We start from the raw sequence: 27,946 nt of genomic DNA, 5'->3' as shown, positions 1-27,946 counted from the left end.
AATGGATTGTAATTGTAGACTTTTCTTTTGTCACTTTCAGGTTTTGTACTTGTGGAAAATCATGGGCTTAATAGTGTTCATAAGAACCTTAAAACAAAGCCAAGCGTGTAGACGGATGACTGAAGCCCTGGCTGGAGGCATTGCCCTGATGGACCAAGTCAGCCAGTCCATTAGTAAGGCAGGCAGGGTTGGACCTCCTGGTTTTGACTGTGGCTTTGTTTCTGTATATGAGAGAGTAGAGGAGCTTCTGGTAGTTACCTGGCCTCCAGGTGAACAGCTGACTGACTTTTCTTTTGTTCCACCTACTATTTATTTTTATCCATATTTTTTTCACTCATCTTTTCATAGCCCTGATTGGCTTTTAAAACAGAATTATTTCATTATTCCTAGCTGAATTTGTTGAATGGGACTTGGTTGCATCTAGTGAATCTGCTGTAATTGAAGTGGTAGTGTGAGATGCTTTTACTCTTAGACTTTAAGCTGTCAGTTCTCTGATTATTAATTTATGATGCCAATTATTAGGTCTTGATCTTGTAATATGGACATTGTTGAATACTCAGTGTTTTTAAAGACAGTAGTGTTCCCAGTTAAGACAAGTTAGATTGATGATTTAGGGCTTCTTCTAGTTTGCTAGCTGCCAGAATGCAATATACCAGAAACAGAATGGCTTTTAAAAATGGGAATTAAAAGTTTCTAGTTTACAGGGGCGGGCCGCGGTGGCTCAGCGGGCAAAGTGCTTGCCTGCTATGCCGGAGGACCTCGGTTCGATTCCCGGCCCCAGCCCATGTAACAAAAACGGAGAAACAGAATACAATAAAACAAGAAAATGTTTAAAAATGTTTCCCTTTCTTCCTTCCTTCCTTCCTTCTATCCTTCCTTCCTTCTCTCTGTCTTTCCTTTTAAAAAAAAAAAAAAAAAAAAAAAAAAAAAAGTTTCTAGTTTACAGTTCTAAGGCCAAGAAAATGTCCCAATTAAAACAAGTCTGTAGAAATGTCCAATCTAAGGCACCCAGGGAAAGATACCTTGGTTCAAGGCCAATGAAGTTCTTGGTTTCTCTCTTAAGTGTTAGGGCTCATGGCAAGCACAGTCACGGTTTCTCTCTCATCTGAAAAGGCACGTGGTGAACACATGGTCAGGGTTGATTTCTCATTTGAAAGGGCACATGGCGAACATGGAGTCATCTGCTAGCTTCTTCTCTTCTGGCTTCCGGTTTCATGAAGCTCCCTGGGAGGCATTTTCCTTCTTCATCTCCAAAGGTCTCTGGCTCATGGACTCTCTGCTTCGTCTTGCTGCAGCATTTTCTGCTTTCTCCGAATCTCCTTCATTCTCCAAAATGTTTCCTCTTACTTCAGAAACTAATAAAGACTCACCCAAATGGGTGAAGACATGCCTCTACCTAATCCAATTTAGCAACCACTCTTGATTAAATCACATCTCCAGGGAGATGGCCTGATTACAGTTTCAAACATACAGTATTGAATAGGGATTATTCTGCCTTTTTGAAATGGGATTTTAATTAAAACATGGCTTTTCTAGGAGACATATATCCTTTCAAACCAGCACAGGGCCCTAACAGGAAATTTTGTACCTTCAGCTTGTTGGCTTGAAAAAATTACTGTTATTTGGATTGTTATTTATAATGGTACATTTACTTTCTATTTAGTTATGTGTAAAAGGCAGACTCAGCAAGTTAGCTTTCTACCACTAGTCTTGATTTGCATGTTTTAGATTAAGAAGCATTTAAAAGTAATATTAAGTGAGAATAATAAAAGTAATTAATTCTCTAAATCTTTCACCCATACTTTACTAATCAATAAAGTTGTTGGTTTGTTGCGCTGTGCTTCATATAGGTGCTGATTCAATGAGGGGCTTGTTTGGGTTCTTATGGTGGTCTGAGCTGTATGTACTCCAGGAAAACATGTCCTTAAAGTTGATGCATTCCTGTGGGTGTGAACCCACTGAAATAGGACCTTTGATGTTACCTCAGTTAAGGTGTGGCCCAGCCCTATTAGGACCATCACTGGAATCCTTTATAAGTGGAATAAAATTCAGACCCAGAGAGAGAAAGCCAGGGAATCAAGAACCCAGAAGAGCATAGAGAGGCCTGGAGAGGCTGTGCTGCCTTGACCTGTGACTGAGGAGCCAGGGTCACTGGCAACCAGCCCAAGAATGTCAGTCTCTGGGGAGAAAGTGTCACTTGATGATGCCTTGATTTGGGCTCTTTTTTAGCCTCAAAGCTGTGAGAAGATAAATTCCCATTGTTTAACCTGACCCATTTAGTGGTGTTTGAGCAGCCAAGAAGCTAAAACAATACTGTGTTAGCATCCTGTTTAAATATAAAGCCAGCATTAGATGAGCAGATTTAGGGTTCCCAAAGGTTTTTGGCAATGTTATCCTATTTAACTTTGGTTTTCTTGCTCTATGACAGTAATGTTATAAAAGGATTCCGGTAAATTTTCTCTACGTACTTTTATTTGGTGTTTGTCTATTTCTAATCCTGAGTGTGATTGGTTTAGAAAGTGAAGATACACACATGTACTCTACATTTGTGAAATATAGAACTTGGAATTGGTCCGTATTTGATAATCACATTAAACTAAGAGGCACTAGTGAGGTACAGGGGTAGTTCAGTGGTAGAATTCTTACCTGCCATGTGGGAGACCTGGGTTTGATTCCTGGCCCATGCATTCCCCCCCCCCCCCCAAAAAAAAATTGAACATATGGTGCTACAATAACAGGATAGTCACATGGAGAGAGAATGAAACGTGACCCTCACCATACAGCATACAAAAAAAATTAGCTAATGGGCCACTTGATAACTCTTATTTGTTTGTTTTTTAAACTTTTTAAGTTGTGAAATATATATACAAAAAAAATTTTCCAAGTACATTTTAACAAGTAGCTGTAGAGCAGATTTTAAAGTTTGGTGTGGATTACAGTTTCACAATTTTTCTTTTTCTCTTCTAGCTGCTCTAAGACGCTGGAGACCAACAGAAGTATCAATATAATGGTTCAACAGTCATACTCATTTGTTAAATCCTGTCTCCCTGTTATACTCCTCCTCTTTAAATACCATATATACATAAAAGCAATAAATTTCAAAGTATATTGCGACAAATAGTTGTAGAACAGATTTCAGAGTATGGTATGGGTTACAGTTCCACAATTTTAGACTTTTATTTCTAGCTGCTCTAAGGTACTTGAGGCTAAAAGAAATATCAGTATAATGATTCAGTGCTCATACTCATTTATTAAACCCAAACTTCTCTGTAATACTCCACCGTCACCTTTAATCTTTCTTCCACTCTTTAGGGGTATTTGGGCTATGCCCATTCTACTTTTTCATGTTGGAAGGGGCTGTTGATAATATGGGATAGGGAGATGGAACTAGCTGATGTTCTGGAGGGGCTGGTCCCCCTGTATTTCAGGACTTATCTGGTCCAGGGACCCATCTGGAGTTGTAGGTTTCTGGAAAGTTATCCTAGTGAGGGAACCTGTGCAGAATCTTAAATAATGCCCTAAGTGTTCTTTAGGATCGGCAGGAATAGTTTTGTTTGGGGTTTGGCAGGTTATGATAGGTACCAATGTCTAACTGAAGCATGCAGAAGAGTGACTCCAGAGAAGCCTCTTGACTGTTTAAACTCTCTCAGCCATTAATACCTTATTTGTTACATCTCTTTACCCCCTTTTAATCAGGATGGCATGTTGATCCCATGGTGCCAGGGCCAGACTCATCCCTGGGAGTCCTCTCCCACGCTGCCAGGGAGACTTTCATCCCTGGATGTCATGTCCCATGGAGAGGGGAGGGCATTGGTTTCAGTTGCAGAGTTGGGCATAGAGAGAGAAAGCCCACATCTGAGCAACAAAAATAGTCCTCTGGAGGTGACCCTTAGGCATACCTATAGGTAGACTAAGCTTCTCCACTACTCTTTTTTATTTTCAATTAAGTAAATTGACATGGGATTTATACATATGGCCTTTGAATTTGGTTTTTATGTGGCTTTTTGTCTAAGACAAGTGGTGGTGATTTGAAACTGTATGTACCCCATAAAAGCATGTTCTTAAATTTAATCCATTCCTGTGGGTTTGGATCTATGGTAAGTAGGACCTTTTGAAGTGTCTGTTTCAGTTAATGTTTGACCTACTGCATTCAGAATAGGTCTTAATCCTCTTACTGGAGTCCTTTATAAATGGAATGAATCAGGGGTGGGGCGGGGGGAGGGCAGCCATGGAAGCAAGAAGCTGAAAACAGAAAAGCCTGGAAGAGAGGGAGAGACCCACAGATGACGCCATGTGCCTTGCCATTTGGCAGAGGAGCCAGGGATCACTGGCAACCACTCTTTGGGAAGAAAGCAATGCCTGGATGATGCCTTCAATTGAACATTTTTCTCGTCCTCAAAACTGTAAGCTAATAAATTCCCATTGTGAAGCCAACCCATTTCGTGGTCTCTGTTTTCAGTAGTGTAGAAAACTTACACGGGTTTTTTTTTTTGCATGGGCATCATGCAGAGACTGGGAATCAAACCCGGGTCTCTGGCATGACAGGCGAGAACTCTACCTTATACGGGTTTTGATACCAGGAGTAGGTGCTGTTATTTCGAATATCAAAAACGTGGAAATGGCTTTGGTTAATAATGGAGGCTGGAAGAATGGTGAGTGGTTTGATGAAAAAGGCTTAGACTGCTTTGAAGGGACCACTGGTAGAAATATGGGCGCAAGAGGTACTTATGAGGCCTTAGAGATAATGAGTGTGTTGTCAGAAACTGGAAGAAAGATGACTCTTGTTTTTGTTAAACTTTTTTTATTGTATAGTATAACATATATACAAAGCAAAGAAATAAAAAAACAATAGTTTTCAAAGCACTCTTCAACAAGTAGTTACAGGCCAGATCTCAGAGTTTGTCATGGGCTACCATATGATCCTCTCAGATTTTTCCCTCTAGCTGCCCCAGAATATAGGAGGCAATGACTCTTGTTTTAAAGTGGCAGAGAACTTGGCAAAATTGAGTTCTTATGTAGAATGAAGTTGGGTATTTAGCTGAGGAGATTTCAAAGCTAAATGTGGAAAACAAAATTTGCTTTCTCCTGACAACTGATAATAAAATGTGATAGGAAAGGGATAAGCTGAGAACTGAACTCCTAATCAGAAAGAAACCCAGAAGTTGATGGTTTGCAAAATTCCGAGCTTCCAAAAAACTAGTCCCCAGTGAATAGTTCTTTGTGTGATGGTTTAACTGAACGTGGAACCAGTTAGCCATTTTAGTGCAGGTTGGGTTTGGAAATGTAGTTACCCAGAAAGGATTTGTGGAAGATTGTTTGTTAGGTGGTTGGAATCCTGTGTACTACTACACGTGAAACCCAACTGGTTTTTTTGTAAGATCTGTCTGAATGGAACTACTGCCAGCCTGGACTAAAAGAACAGAAAAGGGACAGATTGAACGAAAATTGACATCAAGGACAGAACCATGGAAGCTAAGGTCTGGATTGAAGACATTTTCTTGGGCCGAGAGAATGAGCTTCATCATGTGTGTGGAAAGCGTGAATCTGCGCCAGCACTTGGAGAGGGTGGGCCTTCTGCCCGGTTGTTCAGGAGGAGTGTTTCCGCCCCACTTGTCTCAGATGCCTGGGGAATTGCAGAGAGTCTGGACACCACCCCAGTGTTTGACGAGAGTGGAGCCTAGGCTCAGGCCACCGTCCTGGTGCTTGTGATGTGGGCCCTTCACCCAGTTGTGGGGAGAGCCATATGGCCACTGCGCAAATGTTTGGAAAGGGGAGGGTCCTTCTCTGGATGACTCTCATACCTTGAAACCTAATGGAATATGCCTTGCAGGGTTTTGTAATTGTTTGGGTTCCACAACCTTGCTTATTTTATAATTTCTCCATTCTGGAATGAAAATGTTTATCCTGTTCTTGTCCCTCATTTGTGTACTGGAAGCAGTGACTTGTTCTCTAAGTTTTACAGGTCCACAGACTGATAGGGGTGGACAGACCACACCTGTAACTGACTTCGATGAGACTTTGTACTCAAGTGTTGCTGCTGAAATGATTTAAGGCTTTTGAAATATTGTAGTGGAATGGATGTATTTACATATGGAAAGAATATGTCCATAGTGTTTTTTTGACTTTTGAATTTAAAAAAGACCAAGGTTCAGAGCTCTTTTTTATCCTTTGGACAGTATTTTGGTTTTCTATTAATGCCTAACACCCCAAATTTAGTGGTTTAAAAATAACAATCTATTATTGTCTCTCATGGTTCTGTGGTTGACAGGGCTCAGCTGATCAGTTCTTACTTGGGGTCTTTCATGCAGCTGCATGATGGATGGTCTTCTCTCTTGTGTGTTGTCTCAGTGCTCCTCCATATGGCCTCTCTCTCCAGCAGAGTAGTCTGGACTCATATGGCTGCTCAGGGTTCCCAGTCAGGAGCTGAAGCTGCCAGGCCATTAAGGGTTCTGTCGGGAACTGGCCCAGCATCACTTCTGCCTTATTCTGTTGGATAAAGAAGTCACAGGGCTCCTCAGATTCAAGGAGTGGAGAAGTAAACTCTGTCTCCTAAAACAGAGTGGGAAGGGCGTATTGCAGAAGAGCACACGTTGAGAGAGATTGTCTGGGGACCATCTTTGGAAAATAAAATCTGCCACAGATTACTTACTTCACTTTTTATTTGTAAAATAGAAAGAAATAATGTTCATTTTACGGAATAGTTAAGAGGAATAACACAATGCCAAGTAAATTATAGGTGTTTAATAAATATTAGTATACTTCTCCTAATTCCCTAAAAACATATTGTCATTTCTAATGTTTAACTTTTACTTAGGGGTGGTCCCAGTTTGTTCAGTATATGGCTTGGTTAATAGTTTATTGATCTGTGTTTCTCAGACTGATGTAACTTTAAACAAAAAGTTGTATCGTGGAAAATTTCAAATAATAAAAATAGAATAGTATAATAAAGCCGCATGTACCCAGTTTCAACAATTACCAACTCCTAGCCAGACTTATTTCATCTCTCCCCTCATCTCTCATCCTGCCCCTGAATTATTGTGAAGCAATTGGTACAGCTTTTGAGACAGACTTTGGAGTGAATTGGTGGCATCCTTGGTATAGCTGGTAATCAGGAGAAAGCTAGTGACTAGTGTGACTCCAGAAGAAAAGTGGTACCAAGTGGAGTACTAGGAGGCCTTTAAAAAGAAAACGTAGAAACTGGACAGTAATGCCTTTAGAGTATCATTTTGGAGTTTTCAGGTTTAGTGGTTGTGCCAGTTTGAAAATATCATGTACCCCAGAAGAACCGTGCTTTAATCCTGATTCAGTACTGTGTAGAAGCGTTTGATTAGATTATCTTCATGGAGATTTGGTGTGCACATTGTAGGTGTGGCCTTTTGACTAGATGGCGATGTGACCCCACCCATTCCAAATGGGTCTTGATCCGTTTACTGGAATCCTTTAAAAGAGGAAACATTTGGGAGAGAGCCAGAAACAACAGAAATGACAGAGCCAACAGAAATGTCACAGCAGAGGTACACAGATGCTGACTCTTGGAGAACAGAGACACAGTTGTTTGGAGATACTTGGAGCCCAGCAGACGTCGCCATGAGATATTAAGCAAGCCAGAAATGGGGGGAGCCAAGGGAAGCCAAGAGGTGAAAGGGAGCCCTGGAGAAGCCAAGTGAGGACCCCCACAGGAACAGAGGCTGAAAGCAACAGAGCCCAGGAGCGAGGGACCAGCAGATGCCAGCCACGTGACTACCCAGCTAACAGAGGGGTTCCTGACTGTTCTAGTTTACTAGCTGCCAGAATGCAACACACCAGAGATGGATTGGCTTTCAATAAAAGGGGATTTATTTAGTTAATGTATAGTCCTTCGGAGGAAAGGCAGCTAACTTTCAACTGAGGTTCTTTCTTACGTGGGAAAGCACAGGGTGATCTCTGCTGGCCTTCTCTCCGGGCCTCTGGGTCCCAACAACTTTCCCTGGGGTGATTTCTTTCTGCATCTCCAAAGGCCTGGACTGAGCTGTGAGTGCTGAGATGAGGTATGCTGAGCTGCTTGGGCTGTGCTACGTTGCGCTCTCTCATTTAAGCACCAGCCAATTAGATCAAACATCATTCATTGCAGCAGACACGCCTCCTAGCTGACTGCAGATGTAATCAGCAGCAGATGCGGTTCACATGCCATTGGCTCATGTCCACAGCAATAGAACTAGGCACCTTCACCTGACCAAGTTGACACCTGAACCTAACTACCACACTGACCCATCAGCCTTCCTTGAATGAAAGTATCTTTCCCTGGATGCCTTAGCTTGGACATTTTTAAAGGCTTAGAACTGTAAACTTGTAACTTATTAAATTCCCTTTATAAAAGCTGTTCCAGTTCTGGTATACTGCATTCTGGCAGCATTTAATAAACTAAAACAGTAGAGGATCAAGAAATAGAAGTGAGAAAGGTTTCTGAGACCAGGCTTTTGTACTTAGATCAGACCACTGAAGTATATAAAAGAGAAGTGTGCATTTTGACTTATTAAAGAATAATAGCTAGTGAATTCTAAAAAGTTCTGTTTCTTGTAATGTTGATTGCAGAAGGGACAGTGTACAACTGTGAGATTTGTTTGTTTTGTACCCTAGAATAATTCAGAGAATGTTTAGAAAGAGTTTTGGTTTTTCTTTTCTTTCCTGAATCAAAATAGAATTTTTAAGGAAGGTTTGGTTGCTGTTTGTAAATTAAAGAGTACCAAGTTGCAAGAACTACTACATCGGTTTCCATCATTCAGTTTATACCTCTGAGATGCCTTGTTCCAGTGAAGAAGCTGTAGTGGATGATGGTCAGGCTCCTCATACTTTATCTGGGCTCAGAAAGAGAAGACTTTTATACTTTTCTACTCTAAGTCAGTTTGAGTCTTGCTTTAAAGTGCTTATGAAGCTGTCTTTTGAAATTATTTTGTCGTCACAACCACAAACATCATTTTAGAAGTTTAGATTCAATATGGATGACCTTTTTACTCAATGATCGTCACCCCTACTCCATCCGCTTCAGCTATCTGCATGCACAGCCATCCCTTGGACCTTATGATCACCCAGAACAGTTCAGCGTCTGAAATCCCAGGTCAGGCCACAGCTTCTGTTTCTAGCTCTTTTAGCCCTTTACTCTACCCATCCACTGACTGTATCCAGTTCAGGTACCTTGACCCCTCCTAGTGGTGAGGTGTGCGGCAAGTAATTCGGCTTCCTTGTCCAGCTGGTATTTATTATCTTAGGCGTGCAGGGGTAAACAGAACTGATGTGGGCCCTGCCGTTACGAACCTGAGAGTTTACTGTGTGAAGACAGATATTAAAAAAGATTTACACAAATATAATTGCAAATTGTGATAAATGCTATAAAGAAATGAACAGAGTGCTGAAGAAAATGTCGTAAGAGGAAATCAGTCCAGATTGGGAAATTAAAGACCTTTCTGAAGTGACATTAAAATGGAAACTTAGAGGGTTAGAAGTCCCTTGCCATGCAGAATGCTAGGGGAATGGTGTTCCAGTTATAGAAAGCAGCATGTGAGCTTGGTGAGTTAGAAGGAAGGAAAGAAGGCCAGTGTGGCTGGAATGCGCTGAGGGAGAGAGCAGACAGCCTGAATTGAGGTTGACAAGTTAAGCAGAAACCAGAGCCTTGTAGGTCATGTTAAAGAGTTTGATTTTATTCTGTATTTTGGGAGATAATTGGAGGATTTTAAACTAGGGAATGGCATGGTCTCTTATGTTTTAAAAAAGATTGTTCTACTTTCCATATGCAGAACAGAGAGGAAAAGCCTATAATAAAATCAGACATTACTTAAAAGGAAGGGTATTTAGTGGCTAGAGCTAGTGCTGGCTGTAGTGGCAGTGAAGTAAGAGGTAGATAGATTTGAGAAATGTGTTGCAGGTAGGAGTGCTGGAACTTGATGGTGGATGTGGGAGATGCTAAAGAGAGAGGAGTCAGGGATGGCTTTTAGGTTTCCAATATGAATAAATTGGTGTTCCACTTCTTCAGTTGTGTGTGTGTATGTGTGTGTATATAGAGAAAAAAGCAAGAGAGAATATATATATGATGATAAATGAATTTGGAATTCAAATTATAAAAGTCTTCTAAGATGGAGATATATACGTATTTGGAAGTTGTTGAGATATGGGGATAGTTAAAATGAGGGGAATGCATGAGAGAGGAAAGGGAAGAAATAGGGCCCAGCATTATGACTTTGACACATTACAACTTTTTTTTTTTTTAACTTTAGACATAACAGAATACATATTTAAGGTTAACGTTCTAAAGTCAGTCTCACTTGCATTCAGATAGGCCTTCTTAGGGATGGAGTTAGTGCTCCCTGAGAGAGTGTGGGGGTGAAGAAATGGAGGGAAGGACTCAGGGATTTATATCATTTCTGTAGTATTTTAGTACTAGAGTAGTTCACAGTCTGCCCATTGTGTTTGTATGTCATCCTTCATGTATGCAATGGAGATAAAAGGTTGAGAACTTCAGACTCATAGGGTAAAGTTCTGTTTGGCATGTTATCTGAAGTTTTCCATAGTCTAGTCCCCACCTCCCATGTTCATCATACTACTCCCTGTTCTAGTTTGCTAGCTGCTGGAATGCAATACACCAGAAATGAAATGGCTTTTTAAAGGGGGAATTTAATAAGTTGCTAGTTTACAGTTCTAAGGCTGACTAATTGTCCCAATTAAAACAAGTCTATAGAAATGTCCAATCTAAGGCATCTGGGGAAAGATACCTTGGTTCAAGAAGGCCAGTGACATTCAGCGTTTCTCTCTCAGCTGGAAGGGTACATGGCGAACATGGTGGCATCTGCTGGCTTTCACGTGGCTCTATGGAAGGGACTCTCTCCAAAATGTTTCCTCTTTTAAAGGATTCCAGTTAGCAACTCCACCTTCAGTGGGTGGAGACACACCTCCATGGAAATCATCTTATCAAAACTTACCACCCACAACTGAGTGGGTCACATCTTCATGGAAACAATCAAAATGCTTCCACCCAGAAGTATTGAATGCGGATCAAAGGGCATGGCTTTTCTGGGGTCCACCACAGATTCAGACCTGCACACTCCCCTCCATGCATGCTACATTTATCTTCATGGTCCTTAACCCATACTTTCCTTTTAAATTTAACAAACATTAATTTTTTAGTTCTCTATTTCAGACAAAGCCTCCCCTGTTTCCCCAGGCAAATTTATCTCCTTGATGTAAGGGGTTGGTCTGTTTTTCTCTGTATCCCTTTTAAGTAAGCATTTTAATGCTTGAGTTATCATTTTGATTGTCTTTTCTTGAGCATCCAAATACAGCATTGTAGCACCTTTTGATAAGACAAAGTTTAGGATTCAGAAAGTATAGGGAACAAGAAAATATTTGAAAATGTCTTTCCCATGTCTTTTATAATAAGATGTTCAAAGTATACCTTTTCTTTTTTTTTAAATCTTGGGCATCATTTAAGTTTTGTTAATTTTTTTAATTATGGAAGTTGTAGGTTTACAGAAAAGCCATGTAAAAAATACATTGGTGATGCTAGTGCTGAGAGTGTGGACAGCAGTGACAACCCTGTTGAACCCCCTCAGTCTACAGTGATTGCTGTCAGATATGTGTCCAAGGAGACAGGTGGCAGCTCCAGAAACTTTGGTAGAAAGTCATCAGGCAGATGCTCTGGCATAAAAAAATGGAGGGCCACCATATTCATGCTGGCACCATCCTTGGGACTCAGCACCATTTCCGCTGGCACCCGGGAGCCCACGTGGGGCTGGGGAAGAGGTGCCTGTATGTATGCCTTGGAGAAGGGGGTGATCTTCTATACTGAGGAGGTCTGCATTCCCAGTTCCAGCAGGTCTGAGGCTGCAGATCTGGTTACCAGGCTGCTGAAGGGCACTGTGCTCTACAAGATTTTTATCCACGTGGTTCCGACCAGGCCTGTGTGCACCTTCAAACTGGTAACCGTGCTTTGAGCTCCTGATTGAGGCTACCAGTCAGAGGCTGGAGCCCATACTAGGAGACAGTGATGCCGGAAAAGGGCAAGGGTTGGGTGCCAACAGGCCCTGAGGAACAGGTATGCATGATGGTGACTTTTTAGGAGGCTCTGTGAAGTGATGGGCTGGGAAGCCCTTGGGGAGACCTGACCTGGGACCAATAATCAATTTTGCTGGAGTAAAAAAAAAAAAAATCAGTGTTCCTGTAACTCCCAGGGAGTATTCCCTCAGAGAACCTCTTTTGTTGCTCAGATGTGTCCTCTCTCTCTCTAAGCCAGTTCAGTAGGTGAACTCACTGCCCTTCCTACCACGTGGGACATGACTCCCAGGGGTGTAAATCTCCCTGTTCCTGCCAGGATGAGCCCGGACCTGGTATCATGGGATTGAGAAAGCCTTCTTGGCCATAAGAGGAAAGAGAGAAATGAGACAAAGTTTCAGTGACTGAGAGATTTCAAACAGAGTGGAGAGGTTTCCGAGGTTATTCTTACACATTATATAGATATACCTTTTTAGTTTTGCGGTATATTGGAGAAGCTGGAGGAAAGTACCTGAAACTGTTGACCTGTGTTCTGGTAGCCTTGGTTCTTGAAGACGATTGTATAAAGATATAACTTTTACAGTGTGTCTGTGTGATTATGAAAACTACTGTCTGATGCTCCTTTTATCTGGGGTATGGGCATGTGAGCAAAAAAACAAAGATAAATAAATAAATAATATGGAGGTATGAAGGGTAAAAAGCTGGGTAGATTGAAATACTAATGGTCAGTGAGAGGGAGGAGTAAGAGATATGGGATGTATGAATTTTTTTCTTTTTTTTTCTTTTTCTGAAGTGATGTAAATGTTCTAAAAATGATCATAGTGATGAATACACAACTATGTGATGATATGATGAGCCATTACTTGTACACCACGTATGGAATGTTTGTATGTTAAGAATGTTTGTTTGTATATTAAGTTTCATCAGTAAAAATATAAAAAAAAATACACCTTCACAACTATAGCCAATTTTTTTTTTTTTTTTTTTTTTTTTTTTAGTTTTTAAAAGTATTTTTATTTGGAAATCATCACACACATACAGTCTTTCTTTAGACCTTCTTCAGACACATGCAAGAAGGTTTTCTCAGTCCCTGGATGTTGGGTCCCAGCTCAGTCCAGGATTTCTGTCCCACATTGCCAGGGAGATTTACACCCCTGGGAGTCATGTCCCACATAAAGGGAGAGGGCAGTGAGTTCACTTGCCATGTCAGCTTAGAGAGAGAGAGGCCACATCTGAGCAACAAAAGAGGTTCTCTTGGGGGTGACTCTTAGGCCTAATTTTAAGTAGGCTTGACCTATTCTTTGTGGGGTTAAGTTTCATATGAACAAACAAACAAAGACTGGGGGCTCAGCCTATAGCTTTGGTTGTCCCACTACTTGTGAGAATATCAAGAATTCAGCTTGGGGAAGTTGAAATTTCCCCCTTTCTCACCATTCCCCGAAGGGGACTTTGCAAATACTTTCTTATTCACTGTTCAAATCACTCTGGGATTTATCTGGCCATCACTGTGGACAAACCAAGAAGATCTCATGTCCTACTCAAGGTTCCACATACTTAAGGTGTTCAATTAAGCTGTCTACATAAGTTATATTAGGAAATGCACTAGTCAAAATATAAATTTTGTACCAAATAAACATTTTTTGCTTTAGTCTCACACATAAGGTAAAATTTTAAAATGTTAATTACCATCTATTTTCAGCACCCTGCAGTAATGACATTCCTTTGTTCTTCCTCATGCAAAGACATTTTTAAAATTTGTGCATTTAGTCACTATCATTATACACTGTAGGCATTCCTAGATTATACCATCTCAGTCTTTATCGTCTATCTTTCTTTGTGATTCCATTTGTGCCCCCAGCTCTCCTCCCTCTATTATTCTCACGTTCAGCTTCATTTAATGTTTTAGCACAATTGTATTACAGTTAGGTAGTGTTGTACTGTCCATTTCTGAGTTTTTACATTCAGTCCTGTTGCACAATCTGTATCCCTTCAGCCAGAGTATAATAGAAAAACCTATTGTGAGAGTCAGTGAGTGTATGTAACATTTCATAGCATCAGCTTGTGTACTGTATGCCAGTCTGAAACCATGTACTTAGCTTTCTAATGAAAGACTTTCATATATTTTTTCCTTTCTCTTGTAGGAATATATTTGTCCCAGATGTGAATCAGGCTTTATTGAAGAAGTGACAGATGACTCCAGGTATTGTACAAGTTCATGAATAGATTGGGCATCTTGTTATGAGAATTATTTTCTTTCGGCATCCACTGAATGAACAGAAGGGAATTTGTTGGTGACTTACTCTCTTTGACATTAGAGGTGTGTGTGTGGAAAGAAACTGGAGGGGGGGGAAGAGTAAAGGGAAGATGCGGTAGTGGTGTGGGGAGAGCCATTGTTCCTGATGATGACATTCCTTGGAAATCCGTACATTTTATAGTAAATCTGGTAAGATTTCATTTATTTTCCGAGACTTTGAGATTCTCTTAGATTTTTGGCTGGTTGTTAGTGGCAACTTTGTTGCCTAAAGATAAATTGCTATTATACTTCTTTAGTGGTCCAGAGAGTGACTTGTAACAGAGATATTTAATAAGGTGTAGTTACAGGATGTTCTAGCTAGAAAACCTGAGTTATTACTCTGTTCTGAGGAAGCCTTGGGTTCCTTGTTCTTATGAGGGTAAATGCTTCATAATTATTGTGAAACTTATGCCATTTTGCCACTGTAATTAATATTTGTGTTTGTAAAGATTGAATCTCATTGGGGTTTTTTTAATGTTTGTTTTCCCCTTTTCCTTTCTTTCCAAATCATTTATTTAAGAAAGTCCTCAAGGATCTGGGCATTTTGTTTGGAAATAGCTGAGTTGGTTTTGAACTTTTTAATGGCTCTCTTCTCTGCCTCAGTGAGCAAGTACATTTCAGTGGCTCTGAGTTCCAGCTTAAGGCTGACAAGTCTTCACCTCCATCCTGGCCTTCTCCCCTGACCCCTACACTCCTGTGGCCACTGGGGATGGTGCCGGAGACACCCCAGGGACACCACTCTGAACCTGGGTTCTTGGTGAGGTCACCAGCATGGCCCTCCCACAGTCTCTCTGTTTTTGGTAAATCTCATTGGTTTTTAAAAAAGGTATAAAGTCAATAAAAAGGGGGAAATATTTCTTAAGAAGATAATATATATTAATTCTTTGTTACCATAAATAGAACTATAAAAACTTAATGAAAAATAGAATGGCGTTCACAGGATGGCCTTTTTTTTTTTTTTTTGCCAAACAGCATATTTGTTCATTGGAGCTAATCTGGTTAAACACCGGTTGGACAATTGAAGAAGTACTGACTGGATAAAAAAGATCTGTAATCTGAAACGTCTTTTAATTTTGGAGTGACTTGGGAGGTTTTAATGGCAGTAGATAATCCCTTTACTGTTGTTGTTGGCAGAGTCTAAGTTGAAGGTCCTTTCTACAGCCAGGAAAAACTACACATTTTACAGTATGTACTATTAGTTTGGCCTCATTAATGATTGCTAATTATATGTGAAAAGTGGCTGGAACTTCTGGGTCTGTGTGGCATGGAATCTAGTTTGGTACAAATGCTTATGTTGATCTAATAATCTTGGTTTTAAGTAACACTATACCAACTCAAAACCTGTGAGATCAGTATGACAGCATAATTAGCAATTATCTGTGGTTGGCATGCTAACAAATATCTTTTTACTTGTGCTCTGCATGTGTTAAGGGGCATATCAGTTGGGGGTAGCAATTATTAAGCTTATTTTTCTAGATTTTTTTAATAGTAATTCTAGGTTCTTTAAAGCTGTGTACAAAATATACATGAAAATTATGTTTAACTGGAGGATATATTTTTGGCCAGAAACTATGAATTCTGTGGATCCTGCTCTTACTTACCAATGCTTTTATTTGTGCTTTTGTAGGTCAAAAGTAATGTTGTTCAGGTGCTATTGTAGCAACTACCCAAATGCAAAGATTGTGTCTCTTAAAAGAGGTACAGTCAGTGTTTGTTAGTTCATAAACAAAGTCCGTTTGAATACTTAACAATCATAGTGGTAAGTGGTAGATGCTAAGAATGGATAAGAGGAAGTCCTTGCATTTAAATATTGCATCATGAGCCCCATTTGTACTTGAAATATATCTAGAAGGGTACCCTGTTTTCTTACATTTTCTAACAGTTCTCAAAGCAATGTGGATATTTTTTTAATTATCCTTTTTCTATTATTAGCTTTATAATTCTTAAAATATAGGGGAATTTTAAGAAAATGGAATGATGGAGGAGTTTCAGGGGATAGATAGAATTGGTGGTTTCATTTACCAAGGATATTTGCGTCTCTGAGATCATGTAGTGAAAGCAGAAAAGAAGGATCCTGGAAGCCTTTCAACGCTTGAGCAATGAAATAGATAACGCCCACTCAGCTTTGTTCATTGAGATCTGTGTTAGTTCCCTTAGTTAGTTATTTAGCGTAGACAAACAGGTATGTTTTGAATCATTCTACATTTGAAGTAACTGTTATGAGAGTATTTTTTTATTAGTATTTTTAACTTCTGAAACATATAAATGTTAAATAACATTTTATACTTGTGGTTTTTCATTTGGATTAAAGTCTTTTGCATTTCTTAATGTAGATTTTATTTTTCATTTGTGGAAATGATGCATAAAAATAAATAATTCATTTAAATGCTTAGGTTCCAGTTTCTTGTCTAGGTTACTAAATTATTAAATGTATTTGGGGAAGGTGGGCGTCTTGAACAACATCTCCGCCAGAAGCCTAGGTTCTGTATAGAGGGAAACTGGGAGGGTGAGAGTCCAAGTGCAGGCTCTGATAGCAACTCATGTTTTCCTTTATGGACGCTAACACAGTTCATAGTTTCTACTTTACTTTGCTTCAAAAGAAGAGCCTCTTAAGTTAGAGAATGCGCCCTGAAACTTTAATTTAGGGACAGTTTATGCTGAGAATATCCTAGACTGAGTGTTGCTCTTTGAGGGCATGAAATAGTGGCTGTCACATGATATGTACCGATAAATATTTAACCAACAACCGAATACTTTTCTGAATTTTATTTATTTTATTGTGGCCTTCAGGGAATTACGGAGGAAAAGTAAGTGGAGAGGGGATAAATTAATAGAACAAGTCACAGGAGAGGGTAAGGCAAGAGAGAGGGGAAAGAAGAAACGTTGCAGAGTGGGGTGCAGCGTGAGGAATCGTTGCATACTCTCCACTTAGGAACGTTCCTTGTCTGGCCAAGTTGGCTGTAAACATTTCTAATTAGAGTAGAAGGTATGAGAATGATTATGTAAGGAATGGCATTAGCTTTGCTTTTTCACTTTTGTTTTCAGTTAGCCAGGGCGTGGTTGTTTCCTCAATAAGTCAGAACTATGCCTCGGTTAGTATTATAATCCTGAAAGTAAAAGCTACTTGCAGTAATTTGTGGACTTTATGTCATTTGGGTGGACGTTTGTACAAATGTGTGCTGGTATCTCTCTTGAAGTAAAAGTGGTGTCCAACAGTTCTCGTGATTCTTTCCATCCCTTTCCTCCCAGTGGTAAAGTCTTTTCTTTTTCGCAGATTTCTTAGAAACAGTGAGATCTAATATTTCTCCTGAATTTACAGGGTCTGGAGGAACAGATAGTTATTTTATTATTTATCTATGTTATATTAGTTGAATAACTTTTATTTTTGAGTTATCAATATGTGGCATTGTGGGGTTTTCAAAGATGATGAGTACTCTGTATAGTATCTGATACATAGTAAACAGTCTCCATCTATTTGTGACATTGATAAATATTGCCTTTGCTCTTTGAATTTATATTTATGAAAGTGGAGCTGAATGAGACAAGTCCTACATGTTTATAACAGCGTAGAATTTAGAGTCAGAATGCAGAAGAATGGAGTCTTGTGCAGCTGGTGAGGTTCGGAAAGACTGGGTGGAGGAGGCAGCATTTAAGATGGGCCCTGAGGTGGATGAGATAATCAAAGAATAGGACTGTGAAATCAGAAGAAAGATTCGCCCTTTAATAATATGCTAAGTATAGTACCAGACCTCTTACATTACTGCATTTAATCGTTGCTGACCTAAGAAATTTTTAACTATTAGATCCTCACTGTGTTCATCTGGCAGTTGAATGATTTTTTAGTGAAACATGATTTTGAGAATCTTGTTTTATTTCTTAGCTTCTTTGAGAATAAATGCTTGTTTTTCCTTTTTTGCTAGGAATTGGAATTTCAAATTCCAATTGCATTGCTTGGCTTATGAGTCCTTCCTTTTCTGTGGTGGCCCCTGCCCCCCAATTTTCACTTGGTTTAGCTTTGATTTTGTGTTTTTTAAAGATATTTTTGATACATTAATCCACATAATTTCTTTTATAGTTGTCATGTTGTGATGATTTATTTTTCCTTATTGGGCTTTGTTCTCATTCTGCAATTCTATATTTGGACTCCGGGAGGGCCGCTTGCTCCTGGGAATAGAATCACCACTCATTCCTTTCTCTCTTTAGTTTCTTAGGTGGTGGCGGCAGCCGGATAGACAGCAGCACATCAACACATTTTGCAGAGGTAGGTTTTCCTTTGGCTGTAAGGATCCTTTAGGAAATCATTAAGTGTTGAAATCATCACCGATAATGCCCTTCGCAAGGCAGAACATTAGAGTTTAATTAAATGTTTAAGGAAAATATGGGCAAGAGTAGTCCTTAGAAGACCTTGTGGTTTCAATAGCTGGAACTTTGAGATGCTACTTTGGGTAAATTCTTGAGTAGGAGAAACTAGTGGTGTTAATTGTGCTGTTTTAAACCTGATGATGTTTTATGAGCTTTCTGCTTCTTTACTTTGTATAAGATGAGAAAAAAGGAACTTATCCTGTTTTTTAAATAGCAGTGATGCGATCTGTGCTCTAGTGACATGACAGCCAGGTAAACAGGCGACATGAGTTCTTATCGAAGTCACAATGAGACCTAGTCTTCAACTTTGCACAGAGGTACTGGTTTCTAGCAAGCACCTCTAATTAACTTGCTAATTCAGTGTAATTGAAATTAGAGGGCCAGATTAATGATGAAATATTTATTTGCCTTCCAGATCTCAAGTTGGGACCATTGATTAATTTCTGGTACTTTTTATATAATGTGGCATCTATATTTTTGAGGAAAAAGAAAACTGACTTGAAAATAAGGCCTTACTGTGTATCTTTGAATACCGTTTTATATTGATTGCAGAGTTTTCTTTTTTCATTTTATCCACTGACCTAAACTTCCTGTGTTTTTAATCATTTGAAGACTGTAACCCAGAACAGACAACCTCAGCCTAAAAAAAATGCTAGTTTACTTTTACTTCTCTTTGTGCACCCTCTGTCGGCACACAACTTGCTTGACACTAGAAAACTTTCAGACTCTAAAAGAAAGAACGGTTAAATGCCATATTCAGAATTCCTTTGTGTTTCTGGATCACATTAACCTCTTCCAGAGATAGCTGAAGTACCTAGAGAGCTAGGTGACATTTTTGGTATGTATTTGTGTGCATGTATGTGTAAGTCAAAATTGTATTAGCAGTGTATATGAAAAGTGGGGTTCAATAAGAAGACCGTGAAACCCCAGTTTTCTCTCTTTAACCTTTTGAAAGAAAATTTTAAGACCTGTAGCCCTCCAGGTTCTGTACTGTTAGATTTACAGTCAAGAAACTTGAGATGATGTGTGTGGGTAATAGTCCTGTTTTATTAAAGGTGTTTTCATTTCCTTATGAAAAATAAAAGGTGGGGGGTGGTTCTTTTCCAGTAGTACTTATTACACTTACTATCAAGTTTTTCAGTTACCTCTGAACTTCCTTGGCACATGCTTTGATTGATTAGAGTGTGATTCAAAGACAGTCTGCCTTTGATTTCTCATTTTTATTTTCTCATTCTGATGGGTTAAAAAAGCATTATTTAAAATTATTCTGCTTCCCAGGCCTGGCAGCCAGTCTGATTTTACTACTTGTTCTTTCCTGTGTGTGCTATTCCTGATAACACAGATTGTCACTTACTGTTATGCATATGCCGAAGAAATGTCGTCTGATTTCCTGTAAGTGTTAGTTCATTTAGGCATTAGAAATAGATTGGTCTGTCAGTTTTATAGGTGTGACTCACCACGGTGAGATGCATTGAGTAAGAGGAAAAATAAATGATGCTAAATCAGATACTGATGGCATGAGCTATCCTTCAGGTGTTGAAATAATTTTGCTGAGTCAAACCTGTGACTTCATGTTCTTTAGCAGTGCTGGGGCCTGATTCCGTCCAGTTTTCCTTCTGTAGAATTCCCTTGTCGTCATGCCTGACAATTTCAGTTTTCTCCCTTTTAATGATTCTTTGCATTTAAAAGGTAGTTGGAAAATCTGTCTATAGATTATAAAAACTGGCAGATATTAAAAAAATCAAAGCGCTTCCCTAGGAAAGGGGAGAGAAGCAGTTACCATGGCTGTCTTTCCTGCGGGAACTTGTCATTTAGTTGAGGAGTAAGTGCAAACACACCTGAAACAAATAAGAAAATAAGAATGGATGTACAGAGAGTATAATGCATTTATTCTGGGGTATATGTAACAAGTACAGTGGGAGGAAGAGAGCAGGTGGGCTGCAGGCTTTGGGAAAACTAGAGTCTTTAGAAAGAGAGGTCATATTGTATAGTGGTCAGAGCACAGCCTCTGGAACCAGATTGCCTGAGTTCAAATCCTGCCTTTCCCCCATGCTAGCTGGTAATCTTGAACAAAATTACTTAGGCTTCTTCTGTGCCTCTGTTTTCTCATCTGTAAATTGGGGAAAATAATACCTACCTGATAGGGTTGTTGTTAGATGAAATGAGTTGATACCTACAAAGTGTGTGGACAAATGTGCCTGCTCTAGTAAGTGCTTAATAAATTTCAACCATTATTAATACTTCACAGAGAAAGTAAAACTTGAACTGGAGATTTGAAGTGTAGGTAGAATTTAGATAAGGAGAGAAATGAAAAAAAGACATGTCAAGGTAGTATTCAGAAGCTGTAAGCTTTTATACCCATTTTCCTTGGAGGAAAATCTTAGGAAGAAAATTGTATTTAGAAACTATTTTTCTTTTCCATGTTTTAGTTGATAATTCAACCAAGGCCCATGTTTAATTTGTTCTATTACTCTTCATCCAAACCTGCTTATCCAATGAAGAGATTATTTTCTATTATTAGCATTTACTAATAACTGAGTTCTTAAATGCTGGGTGATATAGAAAAGACTAAGCAAAATTTCTAACAAAATCTGTGTTGTTAGAAATCTGTGTTTTTTGTGGGGTGGAAAGAAGATAAAGAGAGAGAATGGTCATGGAGTGGGGCTGGGAGGAGATTGCCGGTCAGATGGGAGCTATGTATGAGTGGTATGTGGGGGTCAGTAGACACAGAAGTGTTGCTATCAATTTGTGGAGAGACAAGGACATTGCTATACTCAGGTCCCTGTTGATAATCTGGGGACTTGAGCACATGGTTACCTGAGGATTTCATTGATTACTTGAAAGCTTCTGACCTTGACCTGGTGCCAGTGAGGCATCTGATCCCACAGTCTCAGCTTACCACAGTAGATCACTAAAGTTCAGCAGTGGCCCTGGCTGCTGTCTCATATTAGCAGGAAATAAGATGAATAACTTCCTGGAAGAAGTCCTAGTTATGCACAAAAGAGCCAGATGGTCTGAGCAGTTTGATTTATGTTTATTTATTTAAATAAAATTTATTTTTGTTACATGAGCAGCATTATAATGCCATTAAAAGGTATTAAAAAAATCTTTAGTCCCACTATTCTAATGCACCCTTTTAGGTTTTGTCCTGAGGCATAGGTACTGAAATATACTATAACAATATTAAAAAGATTAAAAAAAAGAACAAAAAAAAACTTCCCCATATCCTCATTGTCCTATTGTATAGTACTTCCCATTTCTCAACTAAATGCCTCATGACTGTTTTTCCTTGCAATCACAGAGTATACCATATTGTATTTCTGCTTTTTAAAATTTACTTCGCATTATATCATACACCTTTTTCTTATCTTTCTATAGTTATAAGAATGATAAGTTTATGACTTCACTTTCTTTGATGTCTTGTATATTTAGTAAACATGCCTAATTATATGTGATGATGAATCGCTGATTGTACTTTCCCCCCACCTCCAAGTCTGGAACAAGTTGAGAAATAAAACATATGAGCCATAAATAAACTAGAAATTTAGTTTTGATTTAACTGAATAGAAAACACGTTGATTTATGGTCAAGTGGACATCCTGAGTGTAAACAAGATGACTCAGAGAATTAGAGACTGCAAAGCAGCACCCATGCTTAGAATCATTTCCTTTGCATTTGTGCAGCTTCCTAATGCATGACCTGTGTCCACTGGAGAAACGGGAACCATGCTTTTACCCCTCACCAGACACGTCCCTTCTCTGGTAGGGAAGAATAACGAGAATGAAGGAAGAGGTCAGAAGTGGAAATGGGACATCTGATTTTTCTCTCTGGGGTTTGGTGATTCAAATCTTTAGTCTTGAAGTAGCTGTGGCAGGCGTGGGACGAGATTAGGAGATCAGTAATCTGTGAGGGCAGTTTTGCTCCTACCTCCGTGAAGATCCTCCTCAGTAACAACTCGTGCTCTTTTATGTGTGCTCCTGGGACCTATGTTAGAGTTTTCACTTTGCCTGCAGGCGTCTCTGAAGTGCTCAAGAACAATATAGAAGTGTTAAAATGAATTAAACGAAATTGTCAATATTCCAGTTTTTGATCTGTAAAAATAGAAGTTTTAAATGGCTCAACCTAATAAAAAGAAATTAAAGATTTCAAGTCGTTCTTTACCTGATTGTTACTCTCATTCTCAGGCAGAGCACTTGTACACAGATGTCATAAGCTAATCTAATGCCATTTAACTCAGTTGCTGGTAGTTAACATTTAATGCCTCTACAGCTGTGGTAACCACATGTAAGTGTGAGTGGTGCAATAAAAGTAATAAAATTACATAATTTTTTTCATTTTGTGCATTCATTTAAAATATATATGAGAAATTACAGGTTTACAGAATGCTTTTAAAGATTTTAGCAAGATCAGGGAGATGAGGTCATTTTGAATACCAGTTGCAAAGCAGAAAAGGAGACAGTGTTATCGTTTAAATAGGAGGACATAAGCTGAAGGAGGGGAGGCAGAGGTCTCACTTCAGTACTAAAGGTGTAAACCAAAAGGAAGGGAGACAAGTTATCTTTCAGTAGCAGAACGTAGCTGATATGCTTTACAAATGTCCAGGGCTGAGGCTAGTTAATGGCTAACTTCACTAGCATTAGGCCCTTACCCTACAAGAAAATGATGAGGTAAAGGGCGTAACAGTTCTTATAGTCACAAAGGCACAAGATAAGGGCTTTTATAATCATGTCGGATATCAGGGCAGCTTAATTATAGTTTAGGGCTTTCAGGTATTCTCCTGTATATTCTAGAACCCCAGAAAGCAAAAAAGAATGTCTGTATAATGATTCAGTAATCAGAATCATCCCGTAAATCCTGATCTCTTGGTTACAGTTCCTTCCTCACATTTGATAATTATCTCTCAGTCTTAAGGGATACCCGGGTGATGACTCTTCTAGCTGCTTCAAGGCTGAAAAGGGGCATGTTATTAAGGGGCAAAGGGATGAACGGTAAAACCAGTTGTTATTCTTGAAGAATCCAGTATTTCTGGGTTTCAGAGCTTCTCTGGCATTGGAACAGTCTGGAGGTTTCAGGTCTCTGAAAAACAAACTTAATAAGTAAAATTTTAGAGAGCACAGGATATCTTTCAGGGTTTACATGAACACTCTTGGTTGGGGTTTGCTGTATCTGGCTGAAACTTACATAAAAGTATCTCCAGGATGACCTCTCGACTTGATTGGAAATCTCTTACCCATTGAAACTCTTTCTTTTCCCCCTTTTGGTATGGGTTACAGTTCCACAATTTTATATCAACATAATAATTCAGCAGTGATACTGATTTGTTAACTGCCTGCCTTCTCTGAATAATTCCACCATCACCTTTGATCTTTCCCCACTCTTTAGGGGTATTTGGGCTATGCCTATTCTAGCTTTTTCATGATGGAAGGGGCTGCCAATAATATGAAATAGGGGAATGGAAATAGTTCATATTCTGGAGAGGCTAGCCCCTCTGCATTTAAGGATACATCTGGTCCAGAGACCCATCTGGAGGTTGTAGGTGTCTGGAAAGTAATCCAAGTGTATGGAACTTTTGTAGAATCTTATACAATGCCCTAGGTGTTCTTTTGGATTGGCAGGGATGGTTTTGGTTGGGGTTTGGCAAGTTATGATAGGTAGCAATGTCTGACTGAAGCATGTGTAAGAGTGACCTCCAGTGCAGCCACTCGATTCTATTTGAACTCTCTCTACTCTTGATACTTTGTTAATTATACTTCCTTTCCTCCTTTTGGTCAGGTTGGAATTGTTGATCCCGTAGTGCCAAGGCCAGACTGATCCCTGGGAGTCATCTCCCATGCTGGCAGGGAAACTGTCATCCCTGGATGTCATGTTCCACGTAGGGGGGAGGGCAATAGTTTTACTTGCTGAGGTGGGCTTAGAGAGAGTGAGGCCACATCTGAGCAACAGAAGAGGTCCTCCAGAGGTGGACAAAAGACATCTATGAAAAGCTTACAACTAAAATCATATTTAACAGTAAAGGGCTGAGTGCTTTCCCGCTAAGTTCAGGAACAGGTCCAGGATGTTTACACTCACCATTCCAAGTCAGCATTATACTGGACGGTCCAGCCGGTGTGATAAGGTGGGATAGGTAGATGAATAGACTGGGGCTTCTGGGCAGTAAATAAGGCAGATGATAGTTACATACATATGTGGGTAATCCAGCCATTCCACTCCTAAGTATTTACCCACCAGAAAAGAAAGCATATATCCATCTATATATATACATAAATATTCATAGCAGCTTTATTTATAATTGCCAAAAAACTAGAGACAACCAAATATCTAGACAGGTGAATTGTCGTATATCTATATTGTGGAATAGTACTTGGCAATTAAAAGGCATGAACCCTTAATACATGTAGAAATATAGATAAATCTCAAAATAATTAAGCTGAGTGAACGAAGCAGACCTGTCCCTCCCCCCGCCCCAAAATGCGTACTATATGTAACATTCTAGAAAATAGGAGATTCTAAAGAAAAGCAGACCACAGAAAGATGACTGGTTGCTCCGGGACTGAACAGGGTAGGAGGCAGGGGTTCCAAAGAGGCCCTGGAACACTTTGGGGTGATGGATGTGCTCATCATCTTGATTATGGTGATGATTCACGGGTGCAGTTTATTGTGTGTCCATTTATATGTCAGTACAACTGTTTTTAAAAGTCCACACATTCATACGAACATTGTCTCTAATGTTCTGTCACTGGAATTTTTCTGGAAAATGTATTTTTTGTTCAGTGTGATTTTATTTTCAATGTTTTTGTAAAATTTTGAATTTTTTCAAAATTGTATGGGGCTGTAATTAATAAATTTGAAATTGTGGGCAGACCGAATAGACTCATCTCTGTAGACCATAATATTTTTTATATATAATGAACATACCATATACGTTACCCTTTTAAAGTGCATATAATTCAGTGGTTTAGTTATGTTCGTAGTTGTACACCCATTATTACTATTTAATTCCAGGACTTTTTCATCACCCCCAAGAGAAACTCCATTTATTAGCAGTCACTCATTATTTTCTCCCAACTCCCCGGCCTTAGGCGACCACCAGTCTCCTTTCTGTCTTTATGAATTGCCCATTCGGAACATTTCATGTAAATTGAATGATATAATATGTGGTCCTTTGTGACTGGCTCCCTTACTAGAATGTTTTCCAGGTTCATGCATATTGTAGCATGTATCAGTACCTCATTCCTTTTTATGGCTGAATAATAGTTCATTGTATGGCTATGTATATCACATTTTGTTTTTCCATTTATCAGCTGATGGACTTCTTTTTTTTTTTTTTTTTAACTTTTGGGCTGTTATGAATAATACCACTATGAACACTTGTACATTTTTGGTGGGTATGTACCTAAAAATGGAATTGCTTAGTCATATGACAAGTCTGTTTAACTTTTTGAGGAACACACCATAGTATTTTAAATTGAGAATTACTAATGTATACTTGGTTAACTCAGAGAAAAATCTGTTAAATGAGAGATTGTTTATCCTGTTTTTATTTTGAAATATGTAAATTTTTCAGCCCAGATATTTGCATTCACTTTACCTGCATAAAGAGTAACTTTTTTTTAAGATAATATAATTTTTCTCAAGATAAATTCATGAAATAAATTTTTTCTGCAGTCCTTTTGGATGTTTCACTAAAATAGTGTTCCTGATTAGTTTTTACGTATGTAAGCCCCAGTTTTGTTGTATGAGCTACTTTTTTCTCTTGTGTTTGTCTAAGTCTGCTCAGAGGCAAAATGACCTGAAACTAGTATTATCCTTAGTGTGATTTGGTACAAATTTGGTGGTTTTTTTTTTTTTTTTAATATATTTTTATTGAGACGCCTTCACACACATACAGTCCTGATGTGTTCTTTTAGTCTGAGTTCTTGGGGTCAGGAGTATTATTTGGGGATGAAAATAGGTTGCCAGTGCATTGTTACTACCAGTTTTCACTAATTTGCGGTTTTCAAACAAGTAGCAAAATGTCTGATGCTAATGTTGGAGTGGCTTCTAAACTTGGAATTCTAAAATTCCCTCAGAATTTGTATGTATCTTAGACGTGATAACAATTTAAAGTAATCTATAGTATATAATCATAAGTACAGGTTATTGATATTATGAGCTTGCTGTCTGACCTTTTTCTAGTAATTTCTTTTCAAAACTTAGTTTTTTATTAATGTTAATAAAAATAATGGTTACTTTGAGATTTTTTTTTTCTGTGAGCCAACATTGTGGAACTTTATTCATAGAGGAAGGGAGTTGTAGATTTCTTCTTTTAGTTTAAATAAATGAGATAGCTAATTGAAATAGCTGAGTAGTTAGTTACTGGTCTACTAAAATACCAAAAATGAAATGGTTTTTATAAGGGGAATTTATTATATTACAAGTTTACAATTCTAAGGCCAGAAAAATGTCCAAACTATAAGGCATCCAGGAAAAGGTACCTTGACTCAAGAAAGGTTGATGTCTGTCATATGAGAAGGCACATGGCTGGAATCTGCTGGTCCTTGTTCCCAGTTCCATTCTTCCAGCTTATGATACCAGTGGTTTCCTCTCTAAGCATCTGTGGGTCTCACTTAGCAACTCCGGGACACAACTCTGGGTTCTGGTTTGCTTAGCATCTCATGGGAAGGCACATGGTGATGTCTGCTGGGTTCTACCTGTGTCTTGGCATCTGCTGTCTATGTCTGGTGCTCCAGGCATCTCCAAACATCCATGTCTCTGTCAGCTCTGAAGCGACTGTTATCCACGTGTCTGCATCTGAACATTCTCCAAAATGGTCCCTGTTTTAAACGACTCCAGTAAACTAATCAAGACCCACATCGAATGGGTGGAGTCACATCTCCATCTAATCACAGACCACACCCATAATTGGGTATATCACATCTCCATGGAAACAACCCAGTCAGAGTTTCCCACCCTAAACAATAGGTCTTGTCCTACAAGATTGGATCAGGATTAAAACGTGACTTTTCTGGGGTACACAGTGGTTTCAAACTGGTGCCAGTTTGAAACGTGACTTTTCTGGGGTACACAGTGGTTTCAAACTGGTGCCAGTTTGAAACCACTGTGTACCCCAGAAAAGTCACGTTTTAATCCTGATCCAATCTTGTAGGACAAGAAGTTGTGCCTTCTTATTGAAGGCAAATATATTTTGGATTTTTATTTATTTATTTATTTAGGGGTGGGGGGGCATGGGCTGGGAATTGAACCCATGTCTTCCTGCATGGCAGGCAAGAATTC

At 39.1% G+C, this 27,946-nt stretch overlaps 1 protein-coding gene and 1 pseudogene across 1 annotated transcript in view; both read left to right on the top strand.

The window, feature by feature from the left end:
- RNF115 (ring finger protein 115) overlaps nt 1–27,946 on the top strand; it is an 81,478-nt gene that overhangs the window by 9,767 nt on the left and 43,765 nt on the right. Inside the window, exons 2-3 of the mRNA XM_077155916.1 lie at nt 14,160–14,218; nt 18,515–18,572. Coding sequence (XP_077012031.1) covers nt 14,160–14,218; nt 18,515–18,572 — 117 coding nt within the window. The remainder of the gene's footprint in view (nt 1–14,159; nt 14,219–18,514; nt 18,573–27,946) is intronic.
- LOC143679699 (large ribosomal subunit protein bL27m pseudogene) lies at nt 934–12,978 on the top strand (annotated as a pseudogene).

The sequence above is a fragment of the Tamandua tetradactyla genome, chromosome 4 (genome assembly GCF_023851605.1).
Source record: "Tamandua tetradactyla isolate mTamTet1 chromosome 4, mTamTet1.pri, whole genome shotgun sequence".
NCBI lineage: Eukaryota > Metazoa > Chordata > Mammalia > Pilosa > Myrmecophagidae > Tamandua > Tamandua tetradactyla.
This window is presented reverse-complemented; position numbering and strand designations above follow the sequence as displayed.